Here is a 17,470-nt window from a genome sequence, read left to right on the forward strand (position 1 = left end):
CACGCGCGACTTACCCTATGCATAAATGAGTCATTTTGCTTACCTGTTGACATAGGGTATAACTCGATTGATGGATTGAGATTTGCTTACTCGGTATAACTCGAGTGAATGGTTGGATATTTTGCAATTCGCGTGCAGCAAGGAACGGAGATTAAATTGGTTTTCTCAGTCAAATTTATTTTCCATGTAGGCATTTATACATTGTTTAAATATTTAACGAAGGAATTATAGCGTGGTCTTTGTTGAATAAGATGGAACTAATAGCAAGGCAATTGCTGGCCTTCTTTCTCTAATTGAAGACTTGGAATGCTATGAATCTATAATAATTTTTTTATTTTACCTATACAAGGTCAAAATGTCTGCTTTAAAAAAGTTTCTCCCTGGAAGAAAAAAGAAAAAGAAATCAACAACTGCTTCAATCCAATCTGCAACAAGTGAACAAAATATTACAGATATTGGACATGTTCCTGGATATCACAATGTAAAAGAAAAAGATTTACCAAAGTTGCACAAAGCTGCTTGGATAGGTGACCTGTCCAAGATTAAGCAGCTTGTCAAAAAGGGCGATGTGAATTTGATGGACAAGCATCATCGGTAAGAGGCTTAAAATGGATTAAGTGTAAAACCCAGTAAAAAGGACTGCCTTAAAATTAAAAGCTACATGAAAGTTAGCGAGTTTAATGACATTTTGCCTCAAGATTTTTAAAATATGTATAGGCCAGTTTGCTGTGAAGGTAGTTCTTGATTGTTTGGAAAATCTTGCATGTTTATCCAGCCACATATTGTGTGTACAAACTATTTGCTGTGATACAGTAATCACACATTCTGTGTGGTATTTAGATTTTGGATGTGTAGTGCGACACCTGTCTTGTTTGTGTGCATTTCTGCTCACCTCTGCATAGTGGTGTATGAAGTGACAACTTCATGCAAGAACAATGCCAAGCTTAATTGGAAGTACTTCAAAGAAAAGAAGCGATTGAAAGAAAGTAATCTTCAAATGCCTGCCATGAAGTAGTCATTGAATTGTAAAGGCCTGAAATGTAATGAGGCACTCTAACTGCTAATATTTGAAGTTACTGTAAATGGAGTTGCCTTCAAAATAAGTTTTTTTTATGTTTGATTATTTCTCCCTTTCCATTATTCGTCTGAAATATTTGAAAGGAAATCCACAAATAATAATCCTTATCATCACCTAAGATAATCTTTATGTGAATATTTGATATATTTTTTTATTATTGATAATGATAATTATATTTTATCATAGAAAACAGTCAAAAGATATAAACTTTGGAAATTAGTTGATAATACCCATTGGGAATGTTATCAAGTTGTGATCTCATGGTTAAATTCTTTTGAATTAACATACTGTCAAAATGAGGATTATTCTTAGAAGCTTTTGAATATACAATGAATTTCATTTCAATTTCTTGCTTTGACAGGACCCCTTTGCATTATGCATGTGTGAGGGGACACGGTGATGTTGCTCAATGGCTATGTGCAAACAGAGCAAACCTTGGGATATGTGATGAAGAGGGGAGAACTGCTCTAATGAGGGTAAGTGTAAAGGTGGTTGAATAATTCATTGGAGAAAGGCTGATTTTTTGTTCAAAAACTTGTAAATGTGGCAAAGGTATTGAATTATTTAATAAGCTCATATCATGCTCAGAAAAGAAGAAATCTCTTATGAAAAGAAGGCTTGTTTCTATTTGTTTCAAACATAAGTCTTTTGGTTTCCGATTTCTGAAAGGCTTGGGTGCTTTAGATTGGTTGGAAGCCTCTGAAACCATAGACAATACAACATTTATTGTTTGATGTATGTATCATCTGCAAAATGTCATTGAATGGCTTTTGGCAAAATAAAGTCAAACATGATGTGCTGAAATTGATTTTAACCAAGTACATTTTTTGTATCAAATAATGGTTCTTGTGTTGATAATAATTTTTGTACATAGCATAGATACTGTAAAAGTTCTATTAAGCCCCCAGGGGGCTTACCTATTTTTTTAGTCCTAGAGAAGGTGCTCAAAAGAGAGGGGTCTTATTCGAGAGGAGGGGCTTATTAAAAATGTCATACAAATATCCTCAAAAGACTTTGGTAGCAGCTTCAGTAGTGTAATTAATCAATTATTAGGTCCTCATCTTCATCAGCATCACCAGGATAAATAGATAACCTTTGGATACTTCAAAACAAATTTTGACTGACTTCTGAGTTGCACTAAATAAGTCTTTATGTGGGCTGTATTTAATGCACACAATCTTATCATCATCATACCCATCAAGAGACCCATTAAGTGCACATGTTTTCTTTGTTTGACATCAAAGGCTAAAGAGGGGGTCTTGATAGAGAGGGGGCTTATTTAAAGTTTTTGCTTGATAAGGGGGCTTAGTAGAGACAGGAACTTAATGGAGAGGGGGCTTAATAGAGCTTTTACGGTAAGCAATAAGGAAAATGAAGTTTCTTTGATTTTTGAGGTGTGCATTTCAAATTTTGATAACTAGAAATAAAGAATCACAGCTGCATTTTGAAAGTAAAATTTTGGCTGCAACAAAGCCAAACCTAAGCAAATTAATTCGTTTTGATTTGAAATTCAATTTTTTTTAAAAATCTAATGACTTTAAAGTATAATTTTTATTTTATAATTTTTTAGTTGTTTAATTGCATGATTTAGGCTATAACCTTTTAAACGCCAGGCTTTTCTCTTCCTTTTGAACTTGATTTTTCAAAATAAAAAAGTCCCTGGTTTTTTGAACTTCTATTTTTGAAACTATGTTTTGTCCTCAAACAGTTCCAGAAACTCTATTTTGTATGTTCATTTTCTGTCACATCTCCAATAGGCTGTCGAATGTGCATCAGAGAGATGTACTGAAATTCTCCTGAATCATGGAGCTGAAACAAATGTTGTTGATGTGAACTTAACCACCCCTCTGCACCTTGCTGCAACACATGGAAACATTTCAATTGCAACATTACTTCTTGAAAGAGATGCAAGGATCAATGCACTTGATACTGTATGTTTTGCAATTTGAAATTTGTAATGAAAATGTCTTAGACACTTTACACTGGTTCATTCCTACTACTTTAGAAGATGTTCCCTAATTCACTAAATAAACCTTTTCCTTATCAGGTTGTATGTAATTGAAAAAATAAACAATTTGCATATATAATATCATATCATCAAACAGGAAACAAGCTGTTTCAGGCAAATTATTAGATTTTCCAATTATTTTATTAGTGTAGATATAATATTCAGGAAGCCAGAGGTGATAATGAAAGGAAGTTTTAGGGTGATTTTCTTTTTGTAAACTCATTAAATATATAGATTTTTATCTCTAAAAGACTGATTTTTCAACAATTAACATTTTTGCATACCACTTGTAATCATTCCAGTCTTTTTATTTCCCTCTTTTGCAGGACAAAATCTCTCCACTATATGTTGCTGCTTCTCTGGGCTTTCCTGAATTTGTAGATTTTCTTTTAAAAGAATATGCACCATTGAATGAGCCAGATATAAGTGGAAGGTATACATAGTTTTAATCTTGTATTCCCTAAAACTCTGGCAGAAAGTTAATAAAAGTTTATTTACCATTTTGAAATTGATGATCTTAATTACTTTAATGTGAAACAAGTATACCGTAGAAATAAATTGGTCATGCATATATAAATGTTTCATTAACAATTTTCAGATTGTTGTTGTTTTCTTCCTTAACCAGAAGGAAATATCAAATTTTTGGATTCAGCATACAATGAAATAGTGAAACAGCTGGATTCCAGGATCTAGGAACTATTTTAGTTTTGCAAGGCAAAATTTATTTTTCATTTATTTTTTGATTGCTGCATCCATTTTGTTGTGGAAGTGGCCTCCAAATCACCATCCTCAAAATTTGACTTATTTTCATTGACACCTTTGAAATGTGGATTGGTAACTGGTTTAGGTAGGATCTATGTAAATCAGCCATTTTTCAAGCAACTTCATCATTTTGAAAAAAATAATGTGCATTGACAATATTCTTCTGTATACATATTGATTGCGTTTCCCCTTTCATTGTCTTTTAAACCTCATAAAATTGCAAATTTGTTAATTCAGTGGATATTTTTCCAGGACGGCATTGATAGCTGCAGCAATGGAGGGGCATACTGAGGTGGTAAAAGTTCTTTTGAGACATGGTGCTGATACCGAATTGAAAGATAAGGAACACTGGAAAGCAACTGACTATGCTGCAATGTCAGGACACCACGAGTCAGTTTGCTAACTATTGTGTTGTTTGTTGTTTGGAATATTTTTCTCTCCTTTGCTTTTTTTTATCACAATGAACCATTCAAGAAACTGGGCATCAGGGCTGGAAAACGTATGGCAGCACCGGCAGCGACACTGCCAGACAATTTTAAGCATAAATCCATTGCAGGAAATTGTTGCTGTTTGCCAGGAAATTTTAAGCGTGAATTCATCATTGCTTGATTTTGATATGATCATTAAATTTATATTACTCTCTTTCTACCAAACGCTGTTTTCTTGCGATAAACATACATACTATAAATTTTTGTTCTACACTACTAACGAAAAACAATGATTAGCATTCAAAATACAATCATCTGGTATTATCAGCATCAGTTATACCAAATTTCCGGCAATTCTCGCATGATTTTCAGCTGCAAATTTAATTCAAGCAAGCTAAGGCAAAGTTCATTCCTCTTTTTACATTAGGCAAAGTTCATTCTTCTCTATGTTTGGGAAATATTGCGGGTTTAGTTTTTAAATTCAATATTTATGCAGCTGCTTTTTGTCAATTTTCACCAACAAGGAACAGTTTCAAAGTATCAATATACACTGAGATATTCATACGAAAGGAATTTTTTCGTCACATTCTTCAGAGACAACAAGAATTTACGAAAGTAACAATGTTTGTGACTTTTTAGTAGCCATGTTATTTTGAAATGTGATTTGCAGGTCACTTTTATAATTCAACCTATCCTTAAAGCCTATGCTTTTTATGAGTGGTTTTGTTGCGTTTCTCTCAGAATATCGGATTTAATTGAAGAGCATGTCAACAAACAACGAGAAGAGCCGAAACCAGCACCACAAGAAGTCAATTCGAATTTTGGATCCGGAGTTGGAAGCCCATTTCGGTCAACAAGCACACAGCCAGGGTCCAGTACATTTGGTGGACCGGCTATAAACATAACCGGTGGGTTTTGATTTAGTTTTCTGTTATGTGCCTAAGATTTCATGTGTAAAAAGTTGATGTACATAAATTATTTGATGTATTGAAAAATCCTTATAAATATTTTCTGGCCGGGTTTTAAGTGATCAGTGTAATGACAGAAATGTGTTAATTCAATTGTAACACTCAGTTGTAAAAAGTATTGTTTCGTCATCCCAGTAAAGATTGAAATTCATAGTTACATCTTGAAACAATCTTCTGTTGCAAGTTTAGACTTTTATGTTTAAAACTGATCTACCAAACTGAATAAGAGAATCTCTGTATACAATTTTTATCGAAAGCCTCAAAATAAAGATGGATACCCGTGGTAATCAGATACCCTTTTTTAAACTGCTTTAAGTTTAAAATTTGCACAATTATACTGAAGATGAATATTTAGAGGAATTGCAGGGACTGGACTTTGAAAGCACTGTGAACCACATTGTTTTTGGTCAAAAGGGGTGAAAATATTGAATGCTAAAATGTTGAATCTTAAGAATATTTACTGCATTCAAAATCCCATCTAGAAAAGATCCACGTGTCTTGTAACAGTGAGTTGGCTCACAAAGTGTGCCTCACAGTGAATTGGTCCACAAAGTGTGCCCCAAAGTGAACTTGTTCACAAAGTATGCCTCAGTGAGAACCAGTCACAATTATGATTTTTGGTTTGCTTCTAGTTGATTCTGAAGATGATTCGTTGGAAAATGACTCTCCTAGAAGGTTTGTCAAGATTTATATTGCCAGAGCAAAACCCTGTTATCAATTTTGATAAAATATCTTCCTTTGCTATTTTGCAAAGCTTTCAAACAACTGCTGACTTTTGAATTTTTGAATACTTTCCCTATACAATCAGATCCTTGATGCCTACAGTTGAATTTCTCTTCATTGTATGCGCAACCGACATTTTCATATCGTTTCTGTTTCAGATCCGATTTTCAGAATTCTTGGGCAGATTCAGAAAGCGAAGTAGAAGAAGAAACGGTAGAGAACTGCTATTTTGGTTTTTCTTTGCTTAGAGGTCTGGTATTTAAGGGATATCTTTTTGGGGGGATCTACGACAGGGATCTTTATTAGGGAATCTTTGAGGGGGCCTCTTTGCTGGGAAGTTTGTTGAGCTTTATTCATTTTTTCAGAAGTTCAGGCCCAGAAAGTTGTCCATGGGACTTTGTAAAGTAATAATAAAATTTGTTTTTTAGCAAAAGCAAGTCCCAAATCTTGCAGTGGCTTTGAAAAGAAACGAATCAACACAAAGCACAAAATGTGAGCAATGACCTACTCATTTTTCAACTTTATTGTCAGTGATGTCGGCGATGGTCCATCGTATTATTGTTAATTTCGTCTCTATGTAGGCCGGTAGTGAGCTGCCCTTGATTTGGAATTTGGTCAGTAGCTGATAGTGGGAGCAAATTTTCTCATAGTGGGAGCAAATTTGAATTTAGAACCGAAGTATAAATAAATATAATTTGAAAAATTAAAATATTGAATAACGTAGATTATTTTGTGTGTTTTGTGTGTTGTGTGTATGTGTGTAAAATGGTTGTCATTAAATTTGTCAGCACAGCATTCTTAAAATCCGGCGGATGTACTCATCCAGCCTTTTTTCTGGCATGATTATGGATACCTTCTTTGCTGTTAAGATTGCGTAGTTGCTTAGCCTTTTGTCAGCCAGACATTGTTTTTCGCTGCTGCTAAACATGCCATTCAAGAATTATATCCTATTAACCTATGCCACGTTACTTTACCAATACGTAAGTTATAGATACAGGTGTTCTTGCGCAATCACCAGATACCACTGATAATTTACATTAATATTTCTTTGAGACCTCTTTTATTTTAACTATTTTTATTTCCCAGCAATTGTGTTGCCCCAAACTTATAAGTTGTTTTTTTATTCTAGCTTCTAGTAAAATTCCTGTGGCTTCATCCAAAGAAAAATTGCAACTTAAAGGTAACAAGACTATTTGCATTTTGAAAACAATGAAATTTTGACTCTAGTTGACGTGCTTCAGGGGTAAGTGATTAAATTATTGCATAAATAATTGATAAAATGATTGATAGAGAAGTAATGCGCCACGAGAATCATTTGATCAGAGGTTTAACTCAGGGTTAGGGAATGATTGAGGGGTATCAGCCAAAATTCTTTACGATTGTCGTAAAACGAACAATAAATTGGTAAATAATGTGATCATGCAGGTCTAACATGTGTAAGACACTTCTGATATTTTGCTATGTATAGCATTGATGTCATTAAATCGACACCATTGTCTGAGTTCAGTTTCTTTACTTGGTTTGTTTTGATTTTGTGTTTAAAAACGAGTATCTCCTTTGATAAAAATGTATCTATGATTTATGAAGAACCTGATAATCTTCAATCAAGGGTTAAAACGGCGTTGTTAAGAGTTAAAAGGACCAGATGTAACCAAGTTCTTCTTTCACCAGTGGTATTATATTAACCTCCATTCATCGCCTATAACGTTCTGTTATTGCGAAGTTTCTTGAATGCCAACTTCCTTAATAATGATTCCTCCACACTAAGTGAGGTACATTTCTACCATCTGCAGATGGCACCGACACACAGATGCCTGGTGCACCAAAAGAATCGAAGATTCCAAAATTTGAATCTGGCATCCCTCAGTTGAAAAAGGCAGCTTCAAAAGAAGCTGTTTCTGATCAGCCATCTGGCTCTGTCCCTGTTAAACCCTCTGGTATACCTAAAATGCAGACCAAGATTAAGTCGCCAAATTCGAGCAATCCGGATTCTTTGTCACCTACCCATCAGGCCGGAAAAAGTGATAGCCGGACGGTTGTTGATTCTCAAAGTAGCCAAAGTGCTAGCCATGAAAGCAGGATTCCGCGACTATCAAAGTCAAATTCGTCAGTCTCAAAAGAGAATGCATTCAAAACCGAGGGTGTTTCTAAAGATAGTTCTCCAGCTAAAAGCCCTCTTCAAGACGGCAGACCAGATTCACTTGGCTGGGAAAATGCAGACTTCTCAGACTTTGATAGCGATGTAAGTACCGCTTTTATCTCTAACGTGGGTTGTGTGTTGTTATTCAAATGTTTTCTCTTATATCTCAAACTATCACCGTAATTGCCGATTCCAAAACTGTCCTTAATCAAGGGTTAAAAGTTAAAAGTTTTCCTAATTGTCTGAGGAACGATTTTTCGAGCTGTCATGAGAACAGTTGTGGAGAACTGTTATGGAGAAACTTTAAACAAAAAAGATATTAGTAATTAAAGATAATTTAGACGTCTGTCTTTAATTGAAGTCCGGATAAATGGTTTGCACTTTAAACCATGCTTAAAAACTATTGAGTAATTTAGGCTAGAATATCGAAGTTAAATGTAGGTGACGATGTATTTTCTATGCCTTTGCTCGACTTGTACTGAATATGTCGAATATTGCTCTTCCCGACTAATTCGACTAATTGGCGACAAGAATCACCCCCTACAAAAGGAAAGGGAGAATTTACGAAAGCTAGCTAACGAAAGCTCAATCTGTACCTGGTTTTGAAAGATACTCTGAAATATCGAGATGAAAGGCCGTCCTGGTGATTTTTGTTAAAATGGACAACTGATGGACACCCAGGGGTTTAGTGGGGGTGTTGTTACGAAATTTGCAAAGTTTTCTAGCATTTGTAAATAGACGCTAAATTTATTGTTAAAACATACAAATCAACGAAAACCTTGCCTTGCGTTTTTTGGCGCTTGTTAAGAGCTCTGTTGGGAAAGCCCCTATTCAGAAATTTGCGAGAATATTGCATACCTTTCCGGCTGTAAGAATAGCTCAGCTTTTGTCTTTCCTTCGAACTTGAGCCAAGCTCGAAAACCTTCTGTTTTGCAGAGCGAAGATGTATCCGAAACAGATTTACTCGCAGCATTAACTGGAGGCCCTGCAAAGAAGGTAGGCATTCAATGATTGAGATTAAACGGAAAACTGAAATAATTAAGCATTTACAATAAACACTAGTCAAAGTACTTTTTAAGTGTGTTTCTGTTGTCGTCAACCAAGTATTTGCTTGCGCATGAGTTGCAAACGTCCAAATTGGGAAAAATTTGCTCTCACTTTTGTATCTGCTAATTTTCCAGATTTTATTGTCTTTTTCACAACCGTGTTGTCTTCCGACACTTTTAATTAAAAAAGTGCCAGGAAAAGCAATCACGCTGTTAATAGATTCATTTTCAGAATTCAAAGGTGTTAAGTGGCTGTTTTGTGTTGATTTTCATTCAATTCTCTCTGCTGTTTCAGTCACTTGCAAAGGGCCAGGGCAAGCTTAGCAGAATGGACCCGTCTGATTCTCCTGAAGGTAAGTTGCATCAATTAATTGTAAACTAGACTTTGAACCTTTTTAACGATATTTCTATTTAAATTGTGCAAAAGGGACTGTTTGTACTTGCTGCAATTCTTAAAAGTTTTGCTCTTTTGCTGTTATTAATGTTCCTTATTATCCTCAAAAGGTAGTTTTAAGTAAATCGATATCCCAAAAAGGATAAAAAGTTTTATAACGGCTTCTGCTGCTTATGTAAAGCGGCAAATATCTCAACTGGCCTTTGGCTTCGTTTAGATGAATACGCAATCAAAAGGAGACGCAATAATATCTTTACGTTTTTGCACTCCGTTTACACGACGGCAATAAATCTATGCGTGTGAAGTAAATGAGGAACACCGCAACGCGACGAGAATGAACAGCAACAAACACACATAAAAATCAGCAATGGCTAATATTTCGAATCGGCATGCATACGGGGCTTCGTCAGAGCAAAAGTAAACCCACTAGAAATGTACAGATTTAAAGAAGGCTATATATCTAAATAAATCTATGACTTATAAGGCACAAATTTGTAAGGCGAAAATTACTCATTTTTTAAATGAGAATGCAATCTTTGAAAAATCTGCGCAGCCGAGGCTTTAGAATTGCGTCATCGTGTTGCTTCAATGCACGAAAGGCAATTTACTACCGCGCTTGAAAAAGACTTCAAACTTCTTGTACTAAATTTTTGACTTCTGATTTGGATTGGTGACGAAGAATTTTAGTTAAATGTAAATTTTCATGATGCTGGTGCTCGGGAATTTGGTTTTATGTCGACATACTTGAAATGTAATGATATGAAATAATGGAAATTACTGTTTAACGGTCTGCCATAAAGTGCCCGATACCGTATAGGCAGGGCTGTACACGCTTTTTGGTGTATAGAACAGGACAATGTTTTGTTGCTACGTGTTTCACGCTTATTGCGATCATGAAACACTGTTCCGAAAATTAAATGAAATATATTGTAGTGTCCGGTTACCCGACGCTGTAAGTTAAATTGGTGTATTTTGTGGTACACGTTTTTATAAAGGCTCCTTTCTTGAATAGTTGAGAAGAATGAAGAGCAAGCAAGTGAGGATATAGGTGAGAATGAAGAATATGCTAAAGAACAGAACGACACTGCAGATAAACAAAATGAATTAATGGAAAGTAAAAAGGAAGATGAGGAAGAAGCAAGTCAGTTCGAAAGTTCATCTGAAGATGTGACGCCCCCTAAGCCAGTGCTGTCAAGCATTCTTAAGAAAGAGGAGGATGAGGATGATGTTTCCGAGAAGGATGAGGGCTCACAAAATAAAGAAGATTCTAGAAAGGAAGAAGGATTCGGATCTGGAGTTGATTTCGATTCGTCTGTAGGAACAACTGAGTTTTCTTCTCCGGAATTAGCCAAAAAATCATCGGAGGTGAAGTGAAAAGTCTTTTCCATTCTTAAATAGCTTTTTGATGGCACAAGGAATGTTCTGCATAATCCTAGTCCCCAGACGTGGTTTCCGAAAATTGGCGTAGTCATTTTCCAGTTTATCCAGTTTTTGCAGTATTTCCATTAAGTGTGTTATATTGTTTTTTTAAATATATTTTCCCCATAAAATTTATTTGTTTGCCAGAAGAGAATATCCCTGTCAAGAACCTCTTTTCTCAGTTCATTTGCCGGCTTTTGTATACCGGTTTTTGTGGGAAAATATCTTGAAAAAAATGGATGTTTTTTGCTGCCTTCTTGAATCTTATAAGTGCTCCTTTGTTTGTCTGTTAGTGATGATATTAACTGTGCAATGCAATCAAAAGTTTGCTTCATGCTATCGCTCTTATTTCGAAATGCAGCTGGACAAGGCCTGAATTTCTCTGTTATCGCCATGCCAAACGACTGTCCCTTCACAGGGTGATTTTTTCATTGTAACAATTGCTGCAGATGTTTTTGAAGAAATTTCAACCAATGGAAAAAGTTCACTCAACAGATGACCCAGGCAGCAATTACTTTGCGTCAAATGAAAGGATTTGTTGACGAACCCTGTAACAATATCCCTGTAGTTCACTGTTTTTGCATTATTCCGTTTAGCTGCTTGCCCTTCTAGCTAAAAAATTAACACTTGAAAAATAATTTCGATTCGTAGCCATCTGGCCCTGTTCCAAAAGCCGATGAACCAAAAGTCGATGTTGAATCTGAATTTAGCGATTTCAGTTTGACTGAAGGACATGACCAAACAGCCATTGGGAACAACGATAGCAAAGAAAAAGATAAAATGGAAGCGGGCGGAGATAATGAATCGAAGAACAGTCGTAAGATGAGCAAAGGTTGGGTTATTTCATTCATTCATTCAACAGCTTACTATATGATCAGTGACTTTGTTTGTCCCTGTTTTGGATTTTTATTACTTCTCATTTGATATGCTCACTACACACAAATCAAGTGTGAAAGCTCAAGGTAGCTTAAATCGCAAAGGATGTTGCAATGTATGTCAATAAAGAACTATTTCTTGTGTATAGTCTTTCATAGCAGTATTGGTGTTAATAGCCGTTAAGAGTAACGACTTTAGTAGCGACTGGAAGAGAGCAAATATTTCTTGCCCATAAAAGATTTATCTCGACGTTCTGTATCTAGAACGGACAATTTTCTGTGCCATGTGTCGTTGTTTTTGTTGTCCAAATTTCCTTATTAATGTTTCATTACGTTTCCAGATCTGAAAGCCCAAATGGAAGCTTTGGGTTTGGAGTTCGGTAGCTCAATAAGCTCGTTTTCAGAGGCAGAAAACATCGGAGAGCTGGATGCGTCGATAACCAAACACGATAAGTTCTTTTCTCCTTCAAACTCCAAGCATGTTGAGCAACAAGATACCAGCATGTCTCCTGAAGCACAGGTAAGCAAACCAACCCGAAATGATATTCATTTAATAATTTTTGATTAAACAAAGCTTCGTAAGAGTAAATTAACGTTTGCTTTGCACAAGATATCCTTGAAGGACTTCGACTTCATTTCTTTTAAGTTTTTAGTTTTGAGGGAGATTGAGATCGGAAGTTATAGCCAAACTTCATTTCTTATTGTACGCAGTCCCCTAAAGTAAGCCTCTTTTTCTCTCAAAAATTCAAAAAAATATTGTAGTGAGAAAATGTGTGCATTGAAATAACAAATCATAATTTATAACAATGAATTTCAAATAAAAGGATTATATATCCATATCTCCCTTCAAATATATTCTTTATCTGCTTTGGGCACTTGTTAAGTTTCGTAGCTCGCCAGAGAATTTTTCCATCGTCTGCTGGCCTGTTTTCGCGTACACAAGAATCATGGAGACTTTTGATGCCGCTGAAAAATGTATTTGCAGCTCACTTTTAATGTTGGTTTGTCACTTTCAGGTACATTTATCGAAAGATGCAGCTGGTGAGTCTCCTTCTCCTCTTGATCATTCATTATCTACAGGTTAGGCTCTGAAACACTGATCTGCTTATGATTTTATGGATTCGTTGGGAATTGATCTTAATCTAATTGTATTTGAATTATCACTTGTAGTTATTTTTTATGGACCTCAAGGATAATCTAATGAATTTCGTTAGAAAGTCTTAAATCGGTAGCAAAAAGTTTTCCTTTGGGCAGTTATGAGTTTAAAGAAAGATTATTCTTTATTCTTTGAAATAATCTGTAATTGTGCGGCTGTTTAGAATTGTGGTTGGGTTTTTTATGACTATGTTAGCAACCTATGTGACGAATTCGGTTCATTATTCCTCGTTTTATTGTAGAAAAAGAGAGTGGCAAAGGAGATAAAAATGGCAAAGCAGAAGGACGGAAATCGTCAAAAGCCCAATATGACGCACTGGGTATTGAGTTTTCTGATAATTCAGAATCCGTCATTGAAACAGAAAGCGAATGGGAAACAAGTTTGAGAAAGAAGAAATCGCAAGAAAATGCAAAGAAAGAGGAAAACACGGATTACGGAGGTTTGGAGTCAGAAAATGTTGTTAAAAGTGAATCTGCTGAGACATCTGGGGCTGACGAGGAGGTGAAAGAGTCGGAAAAGGGGTCAAGCAAGGAAGAAAAGAAGGATATTGTAGAGAAAGGGTCATTGAAGAATGATTCTGAATTTATCAGCGACGAAAGTTTCAGTCTAAATACAGAAGACCAACTCGAAGAACTAGAAGAAAACAGAATAAAAAAGGCAGACGACAGTGATGCAAACAGGGAGGAAGAAGATGCTGAAGACGAACTTGCGAAAGATTTTAATGACAGTGATTTCAGTTTGACGGAAAGCGCTAGAAATGAATCAAAGTTGGACGATTCTGGTGAAAGTAAATCAATGGAAGAATCTGAATCAGAAGTTGTTGTAAAGGAAGGAGAAGATACAAGTGCAGGAAAAGATGGGGAGAAAGACACTGATGTGTCAGGAGGACACGCGGAGGTGGAAAAGGGGGACATTTCTAAGGAAAGCACTCCCGATGCAAGCCTTGAAGATGGGGACGAAGAGATATCATTTCATAAAAAAGAGAGTAACACCACTGACAAATCGTCAGAAATCGAAATCGGTAACGATGCTGGGTTGAGCCACGAAGAAGTTAAAGAAGATGCCAAAAAGCAGATTATTGGAGGCAGTATCAAGGAGCAGGCCTCTGTCTCGGGCAGCGATGAAGATGATTCGGTAGAATCCGAAAGCGAGGCATCTAGTAAACACGAAAGACAATCAGTTGATGGCACGGTAAGTGATCTGAGTGAGCATGGCATAGGGAAAGAAACTGAGGATAAAAGAAGGAAAGGAACAGTAGACAAACCACCACTGTATGGTTCAAGCGTGGTTAAAGAGTCTGAGTCCAATGAAGATCTTAAGAGGAAGAAAAGTGACGTAGAGAGAAAAAAGGCATTGGAGGCCATGGCAAATGCAAGCCAAGATCCTGTTGCACCTAAGAGATCTGTAGACAATGGGCGGAAGTTGAGCGACGTAGAACGAAAAAAGGCTCTAGAAGCCATGAAAAAACCGCCCACCATTGAGTCTGTTGTGGTGCACAATGTGGAGGCGAAGATGGATTTGGGGGCTATGACGGAGGAGGAATCTAGTTCAGACGATATCGAAAAGCAGTTTGAAAGAAAATTGCTAGCAACGGAAATGGAGAGTAAGAAAGGTCAATTGAAGGAGGATTTAGGAAGCCGAGGTGATAAACCTTCAGGAGCTGTCTTAGGGGAGAGGGCCAAGGTTGTCGGAAACAGCGAGGTAAAGTCACTTCACCTTCCAGGAATTTCGCGGTTAAGTCTTCTATTTAAATGTTTTCAATTAGATAACTCTTTCTAAGGTACATTTTCAATAGAATTTTGTACAATGCTTTCGAGACAGTTTCGAAAATTTAAATCCGTGGCCCAGTTTTGTTTGTTAGTTTGTCAAAGTATAAATATTTTTTAACGTATTGCTACTATCTCCATTACCTTTTTTTATTTAGTTCTGAGCTTGGTTGGAGTTTCATTGCTCCAGTATTCTTAAATTTCAGACCTTTTCGTGTCTTCATTACTCATTTTCTTTGTTTCAAGGATTTGGAGAAATCATGGAAGAAAAGGGAAGAGGAAGAGGAGCGAAAGAAGAAAGAACTGGAATTGGAGAAGCAGAAGATGAGGTTGGAAGTAGAAAGGCGAATTAAGCAGCATCAGGAAGAACTAAGGCAGAGGGAGAAAGCATTTGAGGACGAACTTCGAAGAAGGGACGAGGCAGAGAAGGAAAAACGGCAAAGACAGTTGCAAGAATGGGAAAAAGAGAAGAATAATTTAGAGGAAAAAAGAAAAAGAAACTTGGAAGAGGAAATTAAGAAGTTGGAGGAAGAGAAGAAGGCCTGGGAAAAGGACAAGCAAATGCAACATGAAAGATTGATGACAGAAAAAATGCAGTTCGAAGAGGTAACCAGAAGAAGGATACAGGAAGAGCTGCAGGCTGCAGAAGCAGAGAAGAGGTATTTGCATGATCATAACTTTGAATTTGACGAGCATGCTCTTCAAAGGAACAATCAGAAGCTACCTTACTGTAGCTGGCAAAGTGTGTGATGGTTTGCACGTTTTAGCACAGCCCCGCCGTTTGTGATTGTCTACCATTTTTGTATTATAACAATCTTGGCATTTTTATCATAACGCCCAAACATTCTTGTGGCCCCAACTAGTGATTACTACTGTCCAAACCCGGTGTACTGTCACACCTACCTGCATTTAGAACATTCTGAAATTGCTTAAATTATGATATACGTAACCTTTTCGTTTGACAGTGGCACCAACTTTTGACATTACACCTATTAAATGATTACAAACTTCATTCTTTTTAGTTTTCTGGGTCAAGGTTTCAAGTGCGAATTGTGCAAGTGCGTTGAGCTTGGGTGACTGTAACTGGAGTCGACTTTCCCTCAACATAACATGAATCGCTAATGCTAAGAAAATGCCTGCAATTCTTAGATTAGAGCTGATTAGAAACACCCATACACTTTTTTTACCAAACATTAACACGTAAAGGTCCATTCCAAGATATTATTTTTCTATTTGTTTTCAAAACTCAATTTTCTGAAATGCAGTTTGTTGTCCGACTCTTCTCCTTGAAAGCATGAAATATATGTTGTGAATCAGTGTTGTATATCAAAAGAGCCTTACCTTAGAAAAACGGTAGATATTTTATTTGCTCCATCGCATATACCACATTAAGTTAAATAACATACCGGTGTCAACTTATGTAAAAATATATTTTTTTCCAAGCTGTTATAATTTGTTTACGTAAGTATTTTTCAATTTTCGATAGCAAGACAAGTTTTAAAAAACCTGAATCTTCTGTATGCCTATACCATTTGTTTTCTTTGAAAGTTTTTTAATTTTGATTATTTATCAACAGTCTCAGAAAACAAGAGGAATTGTGGGAACAGAGGAAAAAAAGTTCGGAAAGTAGTCCAAAACCAGGCGATAATTTTGACAATGGCGACGAGGGCGAAAAACTCCGAGCACTGGACGAATTACTGGAAATCGACAGTTTCATGAGACAGAAAGAAGAAGCGGAGAAGAGGAGAGTAAACGAAGAGGTTGTGGAGGAGGGTGATTTTGGAATGAGTTACGCACCCCCTGTCATGAGGCATAGAGGTAATTACGAGCTAGTTTTGTTCTGAATTTATTTTCTGTTTTGAAATTAATGATACTTCATTGTTGTTTTATTTGAGCAAAAGTTGTTTGTGTTAGTGGTAGCAAACTGATCGGTTGAGTATTACGTCTACGTCACTAGCACTGCGGATTCCTGTGAAAATGGCAAGTATTAAGAAAGTATTACGTAAAGACATTGCCTTCATGTAAATGAGAATGAGAAAGCCTGTGTGATTGGCTAACACTTTCCACTGTGTAACTAATCACATGTTTGTGTAAGCAGAAATGACCATTAAACACAACTGATCACATGAAAACCTCATGAAGATTCAACGCTTCCAGCGATGCTGTTCGTTGTATATGGTCTTGTTATGAAGCATATAAGAACTTACAAAACCAAAGGGAAAATTCAGCTTTCAGTTTAAAACTTACAAAGATAGCATTTTTATTGAGAAATTGCCTCGAAATTTACCATGAAATCTCTCCTGTCTAGTGAAAGTTTGATGATCGCAAATTGCTAGAATAGACGTGGCATCTTTGCCGAATTTTGTAACAATATTCGTTGAAGTCAGAAGACATGCTACAATAGGAAATATCCTTGCTCAATTCTAAACCCTGGATAAATTCAGCTCACAACTCTCATTATACAATATATGTATTTTTTTCAGTAATTGCAAAAGTAAACCCCCCCCCCCCTACCAAATCAATTTGTTCTACCGCATTCTCTCTGATGACCGCCGGGGGCTCTCATTCCATTTGGCTCCGAGAGTTGAAATTCACACGATCATTGTTTTTGAAAAAAATAATATTCCATCTGCATCACACTGGCTAAAGGGAAAACATTTGCAAGATGTCAGTTCTTCTCAGACAGAACCTTTGTCGATTTGCATGA

The 17,470-nt window shown here is 36.3% G+C and overlaps 1 protein-coding gene across 2 annotated transcripts in view; it reads left to right on the top strand.

Moving 5' to 3' along the window:
- Positions 1-17,470, top strand: part of LOC135692957 (uncharacterized) — a 52,023-nt gene that overhangs the window by 1,114 nt on the left and 33,439 nt on the right. Inside the window, exons 2-21 of one of the 2 annotated variants that reach the window (XM_065211319.2) lie at positions 350-594; positions 1,440-1,554; positions 2,836-3,009; positions 3,413-3,519; positions 4,101-4,238; positions 5,018-5,184; positions 5,877-5,919; positions 6,126-6,180; positions 6,396-6,459; positions 7,097-7,147; positions 7,761-8,209; positions 9,044-9,103; positions 9,449-9,506; positions 10,560-10,912; positions 11,618-11,798; positions 12,183-12,361; positions 12,858-12,921; positions 13,239-14,698; positions 15,010-15,422; positions 16,340-16,581. In XM_065211319.2, coding sequence (XP_065067391.2) covers positions 356-594; positions 1,440-1,554; positions 2,836-3,009; positions 3,413-3,519; positions 4,101-4,238; positions 5,018-5,184; positions 5,877-5,919; positions 6,126-6,180; positions 6,396-6,459; positions 7,097-7,147; positions 7,761-8,209; positions 9,044-9,103; positions 9,449-9,506; positions 10,560-10,912; positions 11,618-11,798; positions 12,183-12,361; positions 12,858-12,921; positions 13,239-14,698; positions 15,010-15,422; positions 16,340-16,581 — 4,612 coding nt within the window. In that variant the 5' untranslated portion in view covers positions 350-355. The remainder of the gene's footprint in view (positions 1-349; positions 595-1,439; positions 1,555-2,835; positions 3,010-3,412; positions 3,520-4,100; positions 4,239-5,017; positions 5,185-5,876; positions 5,920-6,125; positions 6,181-6,395; positions 6,460-7,096; positions 7,148-7,760; positions 8,210-9,043; positions 9,104-9,448; positions 9,507-10,559; positions 10,913-11,617; positions 11,799-12,182; positions 12,362-12,857; positions 12,922-13,238; positions 14,699-15,009; positions 15,423-16,339; positions 16,582-17,470) is intronic. The other variant, XM_065211321.2, reaches the window with a different exon arrangement.

The sequence above is a fragment of the Rhopilema esculentum genome, chromosome 3 (assembly GCF_057945365.1).
Source record: "Rhopilema esculentum isolate cy_ngs chromosome 3, ASM5794536v1, whole genome shotgun sequence".
In the NCBI taxonomy this organism is placed as follows: Eukaryota; Metazoa; Cnidaria; class Scyphozoa; order Rhizostomeae; family Rhizostomatidae; genus Rhopilema; species Rhopilema esculentum.